The 11228-nt window shown below is 38.4% G+C and overlaps 1 protein-coding gene across 1 annotated transcript in view; it reads left to right on the plus strand.

The window, feature by feature from the left end:
* The first annotated feature begins 781 nt into the window (after nucleotides 1-781).
* Nucleotides 782-11228, plus strand: part of LOC103384292 (rho GDP-dissociation inhibitor 1-like) — a 15968-nt gene continuing 5521 nt past the window's right edge. Inside the window, exons 1-3 of the mRNA XM_008317760.3 lie at nucleotides 782-939; nucleotides 6578-6769; nucleotides 8420-8503. Of these exons, the coding sequence (XP_008315982.1) occupies nucleotides 6580-6769; nucleotides 8420-8503 (274 nt within the window). The 5' untranslated portion in view covers nucleotides 782-939; nucleotides 6578-6579. The remainder of the gene's footprint in view (nucleotides 940-6577; nucleotides 6770-8419; nucleotides 8504-11228) is intronic.

Genomic DNA, 11228 nt, shown 5'->3' on the forward strand with positions numbered 1-11228 from the left:
AAGGGTAGTGAGGTGAAGAATATTCAGGATTCTGGTTTCCTAAAAGCAATAGTTTCTCCATATTTGGGAATGCCTCTGCTCCCCTCTTTTTTATTTCTTTTTTTTTTTTTTTGCTCCAACCACTGCTCAGTTTCTTTTTTCTCCTGAAATAGCAATTCAGGGAGAGAGGGGGAGGTGTTTTTTCATGTCCACTTATTTTAAATTTAAAGATTAGCCAGATACAGTGTTAAAACTTTATCTTTCACGGCCAGGCATGTCCAGATCCAGGTGTCATTTTGTCTGATTTTAAAAGCTAGATAAAACATTTGATGCATCATATTGGTAAAAGTTAAAAAATGGTTACATAGCGGGCAACTGGACGGGGTAGCTTTTTTTGGATGAGAGTACCTCCTCGAGTAAAACGTCTTTAAAAAAGTATTATATAGCGTCCAGTAGGGAACGCTGTCGCCGTTCTAAAGACATTTAAATGGAAATCATATTATTAAATATAATATTATTGGACATTTAAGTTCATTCTGTTTCATAATCATATGCCGTATTATTCATATGAGCACCTATATCGTGACAATTAGCAAATTATCTGTTCCGTAGAGACTGGAGAAAAAGAGGACGTCTCCAAAGAAGATGTGAAAGAGAACTTGGTTATGGTTGGTTAACTGTAATGTGAGGGACGAGACACGGTCAGATAGAGGCAGACGAACCCTGAAAGGAGCAGGCGAAATAACATTAATATTATACTGTGTTGACAGGGACAGTGACGCTGTTGTACGTCATCGCGCAAGCGGCACGTCGCCTGCCGCTTCCGGTACACCGCGTTGCGCAGGCAGAGCCGGGCGGCGCCGCTCCCTTGTTCGCCATACTGACTGTCACGCGGAGCGCAGGACAACAAACGCACTTTTTGCAGAGGCACCTGGAATCACTACTGCACTTAATAAACAGGTAAGAATTCCCGTTTTGACTTAACGAACACGAAGCGCCTCCGTTTTAGCAGTGACATCAGCGATAGGCATCAGTTGTGATTGTTTTGCCGTCACTTTTCCTCCATTTACAGCAGTATAAGTTGTCTTGTTAGCATTAGCCGCCGGCTCTTGTTAGCCCGTTAGCCTTTAGCCACTTGTCTCCAGCATCCCAGACCCACCCTTAATATGACAGGCTCGTCGCCAACAAAAGTGCAGCTATACAATGCAGAAAGAATCCGTTTAAAACAAAAGCTAACACCTAAGAATGGTACTGCAGGTTTTCTGCCGCATTGTCAGAAGTGCTTGTTGATATTGTACGGGTTTTCTGTAAAACAGCATGCCAGTGCACAGAGGTAGTATGCGATAGGTCTTTATTGAAAAAAGGTGACAGTGCAATGGATGGAAGTATAAAATTCAAAATACGAGTCAAGTATCTATCAAAATCCCTTAAAGGCAGACAGAATTTATATTATATTCGTAGAATTGAAATAATTAAAATCTCATAATTCCGAAAGAAATGTATAAAAAAATCTGAGATATGTGAGGTGAAGTTTGAGTGATAAAAAGATAAAGACGAATTTTGAATACAAGTACTAATTTTTTATCTTTTCACAATTATTTATTTTTAATGAAAATCGTTTGAATTCTAAGTACAATGTTCAATCACAAAATTATATATATTTAATTTCAAGTGAAAATTATGTTAAAACAATTGCCATCTCGATCTGTTTTTGTCTATATGTTTTGCACTAAATGTATTAGATATTCTCCTCTTGATTGCCCATCTTAAAAAAATGAAAATCTATATATTCAAATATAGCAGCAAAACAAAGGTTTGCATTAGGGAATTGTTTTATTTGGCTCGGTGTTAGAAATGGGTAGGCTAACATGTTAGGTCAAGAAACTAGAATATGTTGGCTTCCTAATCTGAACAGAAAACAGAAGGGTGTAAGTTTGGCCATAAAAGACATAGGGTGTTCTTAACTTATTTCCTACGCAAATTATTGGCTTCATTGAATTATTAGGATTCAGTTTCTGGGCAAAATCAGTGAACTCTTGTCGTGAGAAGCTATATTTCTGACTGTTTTTTTGTTTTTAACTTTCCATGTTTATTTCTGTACAAGTGATTCTGAGAAAGAAACTTGGCCCAATATCCTGCAGTTTGTCACTGTTTACCAGTAAATGGGGCAGTGGTGGCCTAGTGGTGAAGGAGGCGGACTTCGGTCCGGAAGGCCCCAGGTTCGAATCCACCAACTGCCAGGTTGCCACTGAGATGGCATCGTCCTCAAGCACTGCTCCCCGGGCGCCGCCCACTGTTCACTTTGGTGATGGGTTAAATGCAGAGGGTAAATTTCATTGTGCATGGTGTGCTGTGCTGTGTCACAATGAACTTTAACTTTAAGGTTAAGTTTAAAGTAGTTCCCCTTTGGTAGAGGCCTGGATATGCTCACGAGGAAAATCTCAGTCATTTCGCAGCCTCCTGAGAAATGAAAGAACATTTGCAGTTTTTACTTCTTCTGTCCATGTGAATTTGACCTTTTTCTCTGCTTCCTGTCTTGCTGGCTGTGTTTCCTCTATTCCTACTGAGTAGGGTGGGTTTTGTCACATGGGTGCATCCCATGTTGTGTATTCAGCTGTCTTTGTTGAACCTGTCCTTTTGAAATGTTCTTAATGTCAAATTAAAGCCATTGTTGAAGAATTGAAAGAATGACATACTTTAAAAATGAGTAACAAAAATGCAGAATGTCTTTTAAACCAAGGTGTGATGTAAATAACAGATTTACTCTGAAGCCTTGTCCCCACTTAGATTTTTCTGTCATGTCATAGAGCCTTGATCTGAATTTTGCCTCATGCACATGTCAAATAAGGTGTTGTGGGTGTATTTTGAAATTAGAGCTGTTAGAGCTGTGCTATATTATCCATCTTCCTCTGAGTTCTGCACAATCATTCCATACAGTTTGAAGGTCTGAAGCCAAATCCCACTCTTCATAGAAAGCCGAAAAGCTGTATTCTTTTTCTAAAAATAAGGAATTGAAAAAGGTGTATTCAGGCTAACTGTGTCCTGTGGAAAATATTTTTGAACTGAACTATTCATTTTGTAGTTTAACCTTTAGTCTTGCAGGAGTAAAATGCATAGTTGCAGGTTTAGACACGTAAAGGAGAAAACATGGGGAAGGCTATTTTCATTGACTCTGACTACATGCCTGAAGGTGGAATCTTTGTCTCTTCTGTGCACTTCTTTAACTACCTGCTTGTTATATGGTATAGATATTAGAGAAACATTGTAAGAAATTGGACACACAATGTCCATTAATGATGAAAATATAAAAGACGGTTCCATGCGGACCCCAGGTCATTTACTCTTGAACATTCTCACTGTGTGGCAAAATGTTGGCTCAGGCCAGAAAGCTGTGACCGTTGTTTGCTTTATTGTCTAATGTCTTAAAGTGGCCTCATTCATGATCCTAAAGGAAGAATATGCAAAAAAATGTGGGAGAGGTGAAACGAGAGTCAGACAGGTTGATGTGTGTGGAGGTAAAGATAGGAGTGATGATAAATGTTGTTAGCGGTTATGCCCCACAGGTGGGCTGTGAGTTAGAAGAAAAGGAGAAGTTCTGGAATAAGATGGATTGGATGATAGAGGGTATCCCCAAGGCATATGAGGAGTTATATGAGAGTTTGGAAACAAAGGAAGGAGAAAAGGAGTTGTATAGATTGGTGAGACAGAAATCAAGCTGGGAAGGATGTGCAGCAGGTGAGGTTGATTAAGGACAGAGGGGGGAATGTGATCACAAGTGAGGAAAGTGTGCTGAGAAGATGGAAGGAATACTTTGAGGAGTTGTTAAATGAGGAAAATGAAAGGGAAAGTAGAAACGAGGAACCAGAGACTAGTAGGAAGGAGGTAGATCAGGTTAGAAAGGATGAAGTTAGAAAGATAAAGATGCTAAGATTCTCTCTAGGAGTGACAGGAATGGACAGGATCAGGAATGAGGTCATTAGAGGGACAGCACAGAAAGGAAGGTTTGGAGAAAAAGCTAGAGAAGCCAGATTGAGATGGTTTGGACATGTGCAGAGGAGGGACAGTGGACACATTGGTAGAAGAATGTTAGAGATGGAGCTACCAACTAATCTTCTTACATCCACTGTTTGGGTATGTCATATTCATTGACAGTTTGCTGCTCGTTATGTTTGTATTGTATTGTATTTTACCTGTTTGTGTGTTTTTACTGTTTACTGTTGTTTTGGTGCTATAATGCTGCTGGATCTGAAAATTTCCGAAGGGAACTTCCAAGGGATTTATACATTTCTATCTATCTATTGCATCTAAATGTTGTACTTTCTATAGATACAGAAAAGTTGAACAGGATAGGACATAAAATTGCTTTTCTCCTAGCTGTTTTCTCCAAAAAGTGCTGTAGCTTGTTTACCCTGCACACAACAGGGTGCCAGGAAATGAACAAGATTGGACACATTGTTTTGTTGTTTACTTAGTTGTCATTTGTTTATGCAATTTGGCTGTTAGATAGCAAAAACTGTGGTATGCAACATGGAAATACTGTTTTTTGTGTATGTGAAACCTAAGTCATTCTGCAAAGAGCCTTAAAACTATCATTTGTCCAGACGTAACAGTAGAACCCAAATGTAGGTAAAATAAAGGTTAGCTCTAAAGATGCACCGACCAGATAGTGATACTGATTCCAGGGCCTTGTGTATTGATTAATACCGAGTTTGATTGGCAGATAGTGATACTCATTCCAGGGCCTTGTGTATCGACTAATACCAAGCTGATACCATTATTGAATTAATAAAAAGTAATAAGTAATAAAAAGTTTCCATTTGGTGCAGACTGAAGTCCTCATTTAAACAATGCTTTCCTAACCTTGTAGAACAAATGAAACAGGTTAACACATTGGTAGTAATTCATAGACTTTTATTTATTATTAAAATATACGATATTAACAGCTATTCAAATATATATGCTCCACCGGTAATTTGTAACAGTATTTAAAGATATGATTAATAAAATTAAACTTTTTTACTTGGGTCTTTTGTAGTGTAAACAATTACAAATATTATTTATGGTTAACTGAAGCCTAATCACAACATGCAACATTGATGTCTGTCTGTGTGCATGGGATAAATATTATCCAGAGTCACAGGTTATAATTGCATAATGTCTGATGTTGCTGTTCTACTCCTCTGTCTACAGAACCATGGTTCTTGCAGTACAAAATCTACTTTAGCAGGAAGCTGTTGCAGGATAGCATAACATTTGAATCAAAAGAGCTATATATGTTTTATTGCATTCTATTTACTAGAATCCTGGCTCTGTTGTTTTGTGTAGCGCTTTGTATGTGTATTTGGGAATGAAATAAATGTTTTGCTTCTGCAGAGGAAGGTTTTCCCTAACATGTTGGCATCTATCAATCGTTTATAACTAGATTGAAATAATTAAGCTGGGATTGTACAGGCATTTCAACAAATAACTGATTTGTTGTAAAATGCATCTGCACCTTTTTTTGTGAAATTGTTTGATCTTTGTCATAGTGCTTTATAAACACGCCTTTATTTTTTCCTTTCTTACTGGCTCACGACTGTTGTTTCTCCCTGGGTGCGTGTGTGTTACACCATTGTGCTCAGATTTCAGAAATTTGATTGGCTGAATTTGAGTTTCATGTGACTGCTTTATACATTTCTAGGCTGCAAGGAAAGTTGACCAATTTTAAATAGATTTCTTTCTTTTCTATTCAAAAGCCTGTGTGTCTGGACATAATAAATGTACCATGTGTCAATGAGGTTACAGTATGTGTTGCCCCAGAGACAAGTCATGATCATCTGTGTCCAAATCTGACCTTAGGAAATTGCTTACAGACCACAATCTATTGATTTTTCCCTTTCTTTAAGCGTTTTACACTAAGAAATCAGTTTTTTTATCACGGTTGTTAAGCCATTTCTGTGAATAATGCTGAGTTTTAGATGAAATATTAAACGATAATTTGTTATAATTTGTTGAACAGAGGGGTACACTACAGTAGTGTTATGGCAGTATGTTTTCACCCTAGTATGTAGAAGAACTATAATTTCTGGGCTTGTTGATGACCGTAAAGGTGTCATTTGTTTTTTATTACCCCTGCAGGCAAACTTTGTTAAAACTATAGGAACACACATTTTTTCCCCTTACTGACCATTGAGGACATAATGCCTGGGCCTGTGAAGGCCCACCCTTAGGGAATGGGCTTTGTTTCATGTGATGCATGACACCTCACTTGTTACTCCCGTAGTGCTGATGGTATTTCAGAGAAATGTGTACAGATGAGATCACACAGCAGCAGAGTTAGCTCATCATCAGCAGTATAAAAGAAACGCGGCTGGTGTTGTTACTGTTTCCAGCACAACTTTACAGAGAAGCAACAAAACAGTAGACTGCTTACTTCCTCACTGAACGGTGCTGTAGTCATCTGGTTGTTGTCAAAGAGTATTTGAGGGAATACAAAAGTAAATTATGTCAGGATGTTAGTTTGAAACTCTGTTTTTCCTAATCTTTACAGCTTTCTTTATTGCCCCTGTTTGTATACGTTTTTAACCAACATTTCTTTTTCTTGCTGCTTTGTGTCCAGACATGGCTGAGGATGACGACGTGACTCCAGAGCAGCTACAAGCCATTGCCGCTGAAAATGAAGAACAAGAGAAGGTGACATACAAGACACCGGCCCAAAAGACATTGCAAGAGATCCACGAGCTGGATAAGGATGATGAAAGCCTGCGCAAATACAAGGAAACTCTGCTTGGCCGGGGCATCATGAATACTGGTAATGCATTTTGCCTTTGTGTGTGCAAGAAACAGGAAATTGGTGCTTAGTAAATTAGCAGCTGGTGTACTTTACCTCACATAAATTCAATATGTGCAGTATCTTTCTGTGATAGACACACACTGCTTTGCTAATGAAATGATGATGTTGCAGCATTGATAGCCTCATATCACTGCTTTGCTAATGAAATGATGTTGCAGCATTGATAGCCTCATAGTCTCAATTTGCAACTATACTTAAAGTGCACAAAATGAAAATCTGACAATATGTGCTGTATATGTGTGAACAAGTATAAAGACATGCCTCTTCTTACAGAGGGGCATTTATGATTTTTCACACATTTGAATAGTGATTTGAACACTGAGAAGGACAGTTTAAATGTGAATGCTAAAAACATTGTAGCATAGTCATGCTACAATGTTTTTAGCATTCAAATTTCTGGAATGCTGGGTGATGTGTGTTAGCTTTTTTAGCCTTAGGCAAGAAAAGACAGCAGTAGTATGTGTTCTACCTGCTAGGCACAAAGTTAAAAAAGTACAAAAATAGACACGTGGAGCCAGAGCTTCTAAATAGCAGCACTTTTGAAAATTTTTAAACAACACAAAGACTTTTCACCCTTCCACCACTTACTGATAATCGGTGGCCCGTGTTATGCAAGAAACGCATAAGTCTGAGTGACCCCTTGGCTCCTTTGGCTGACTGCTTTAACAAACACTATACCAGAAGTATAGTAAAAGGTTAAAGCCGCAATAACTTCATCTGTATCTGGAAATCTGTTATTTAAAAATTAAAAATAAATAAATTAGTACTATATTGTTTCCATATTTGGAAAATTGTTGTGTTAGCAGCAGATATGCTGTTAACAGGCTGCCCCCAGCAGGCGCCAAGCATTGTCTTCAGAGATAGAGACTGCAACATGTACAGTACCTATCATAGGTATTCACCCCCTTGGATGTTTTACCCTTTTAGTGCTTTCATAATGATAGGCACTGTATATTACTACTAGTTATAGTTGTTTGTTGAGTTATAACAATGAAAAAGGAAGCAATTGTTTGCAGCTGACAAGGCTATAAAAAAAGATTTGGACCAAAACCTATTTTTCAATCTAATAAAAAAATGTCAATGATCTAGAACAAAAAAGGGCAACAGCTTATGGTCAACCATTTTGTGGATTGTACTGCCAGATTTTCCTCAGCAAAGGTCTGCTGCTAATTAATTATTTCCACCACTGCTTCAGAATTTGGGCTTTGGCGTCATTGTCTCTCTTTAGCAGTTACAGTACCGCAAAAACAAACCTAAGGTACCTAACCAAAAACATTTAAAGTTCATCAGAATTATTAGGCACTACTAAGTTGTTGGTGAGGATGGGCTAAGTATTTGTTAATGAAAGCCAGATGATAAATGCTCCGTCTCTCAGAAATCTCAGGCACACCATCTAAGTGGAATTACAAAGTAGTCTGTTCCAACGTCAGTGGAATTGCACTTTTTCAACTCTAACAAGACGTCAAAGCTCAAATCTGGCAGGATGCCAGAAAAAGTTTGGCATCTAAGAATATTTAAAAAATGACTGTTTGAAAATATAATTTGTGGAAAAGAACATACTGTAAAGTAACGTTTAGTGACATGTTCTTTCTTTTGTTTCTCTGTTAGATCCTAGCACTCCCAATGTCCAGGTGACCCGGATGTCTTTAATTTGTGAAACTGCACCAAAACCTCTGGTTCTAGACCTGCAAGGTAAGTCACTGCCACTTGTGTATTTCTATGAACTCCAATAATAAAACAACACAATCAATTTATCTACAAAGGATTAGTTCAAAACTGGACCAGATTATAACTGGCACACTGGCTACTAAGGTTGACATCAGTTTGAAATATAATAATTCCCATCCAGCTAATTAGTTCAGCTTTGTGTAGCTTGCAGTTATAATTTATGGAGTTACAAAAAAAGTGAGTGCTTATATGTTGTAAGTGGGATGTCCTAAATGAGAGTAAGATGTAGACAGGCTGTTACTTAGGATGGATTTAATATGGTGACATGTTGCTGCATGCTGTTTGAACATATATTATACCTTACATACCTCCATTGCCTGTCTTAGAATTTTTTTGCTAGCTGTTTTAGGTGGCAGTAGCCGTGTTTTTTCTAGTTTAATGGAGCATTGCTGTTGAATGCTGATTAAATTAAAGATCAACACAAAAATACTAACAATTAAAGATACAGTGGTATGAAAAGGTTTGGGCACCCTTGATCATTTTCAAGATTTTCCTTTATGTATCATTGGTTGTTCGGAACAGCTATTTCAATTAAATATATCATATAGCAAACAAACACAGTGATATTTAAGAAGTGAAATGAAGTTTATAGGATTTACAGAAAGTGTGCAATAGTTACTTAAACAAAAGTAGGCAGGTGCATAAATTTGGGCACCCCAACAGCAAAATTACATCAATATGTAGTAGATCTTCCTTTTGCAGAAATAACAGCCTCTAAACGCTTCCTATAGCTTCCAAATAGGGTCTGGATTGTGGTTGAAGGTATTCTTGACCATTCTTCTTTACAAAACATCTTCAGTTCAGTCAGGTTTGATGGTTTCCGAGCACGGACAGTCCGCTTTAAAACAGACCACAGATATTCAATGATATTCAGGTCTGGGGACTGAGATGGCCATTCCAGAACGTTGTACTTGTTCCTCTGCATAAATGCTTTGGTAGAATTTGAGCTGTGTTTAGAGTCGTTGTCTTGTTGAAGTATCCAGCCCCAGCGCAACTTGAACTTTGTCACTGATCAGGGGTGGCCAAACTTTTTCATACCACTGTAAATATATGCCAGACACAAACAGGAAGTTATGAGGACGCAAAAACTGTGGACAGTGCAGGCTAGTCGGATATTCGAAATTTTCTTTTTGACTAGGCAAAACAGCATTAGAGAAATCTGCAGTACATATCCAGCTTAGTGTTTAAATGTTAAAATGGCTTGCCATAAGTACTAACATGTCTGCGGTGTGGACAAACAACATTTAATAAATCTGAGATTGACCCACGGATAGCGATTTATTGGAATTTGGAGAGGGCATGAAAACACGCTTCACTGAGATCTATTCGTATCCCCTGCAGTTGTCGCGACTGTACTTGATCCACGTTATAAAGATCATTACGCTTATTAATGATCAGAGCCGCTATGGACGCGGAGAACCCGCTTTGGATACGTCCATATTTTAATGTAATTAGCGCGGCTGTTGCTTTAGTGGACCTGAATTTACCAGAACATTCTGTGTTCCTGTGTCTCGCTTCCCTCTGCATCATTCTTCATTCTCTGTCCTTCTAAGCTGAATATAGTCTCCGCCCACTCAGTCAATACCTGGACTCCCTGCCAGTAATGTAATCTTGCAATATTGCTGCTTGTTCAGCTATAAAACAGAGTTTTTTATACAGTAAGCTAAGAAGACACTGCAACGCAGTGGTAATGTTGTTATTGATGACCTGCCAAAGTGGAAAGACTGTGAGCAGCTTTTCCAAAAGTAGAAAAAACAGAATTCAAAATGACCTACTTTGTGTTTTACTGCTTTAATATGTCCCCTCTGTTATTTATTGTGTTTAGAAAAGCATTCAAAGTAAGAATGTGTGATGTTAGTAACTCTGTTATTTCAAAGTAAGAATGTGTGATGTTAGTAGCTCCAGGGTTTCTTCCTGATCCTGATGAATGACATTTAAAATGTATTTTGGTGAAATACGTTGTAAAGTTGTGTGTCACAGTGCGCCTGACATTTCTGCTAAAGATGAGTCACCCAGACTTCAGCATTGACTTAGCAGTGTGATTTGGGTAGCAGTCGCCACCCAAATCACACTGCACCGTACCAACCCCCCAAACCTTCCTGTGGGTGGTGAGTCCACTGGAAGGTACCAACCGCCCTAACCGGGATTCGAACTTGCCCAGGAGGTGAACCGTGGGGTTCCACACCAATGACAGAGACATTGCCTCTGGGCCAAAGCGCCACTGACACTGCAGCTAGTGTTATTCCAATATGGAGTTGATAGAGAGGGTGGAGAAATAATTTAAATTAAATAATTCAAATTTAATGTTTTTTTTAAACTGTTGTCAGTCGTTACCACATAATGAAAGAGGTGGCGCTTGTTTGACCATGCCTGACCTTTTGCTGCCATATGAGAATCTCATGGCAGTAGAGCATAGATATAATCTGAGTCCAAGGATTAGGCATAAACTGTATGTATACTTTAGTTTGGAGACCAGACTATGCATTATGGAAGTGCCCACAAAACACCAAAATCTCTGTGTGCGCCTGTGTTGGTGTGACACTTCTGATGTAGTCCAGGTTTACATCCTATAAGCACACATGCACCGTGACTTACAGCCATTGTCAAACAAAGCGCCTTTGTGAATAAATATTTGTATTAACCACAGTCTCTTAGTTGTTAGCACTTTAGTAATGTGTAGAGTAACAAT

This window comes from Cynoglossus semilaevis, chromosome 9, assembly GCF_000523025.1.
Source record: "Cynoglossus semilaevis isolate Cse_v1.0 chromosome 9, Cse_v1.0, whole genome shotgun sequence".
NCBI classification, from domain to species: domain Eukaryota; kingdom Metazoa; phylum Chordata; class Actinopteri; order Pleuronectiformes; family Cynoglossidae; genus Cynoglossus; species Cynoglossus semilaevis.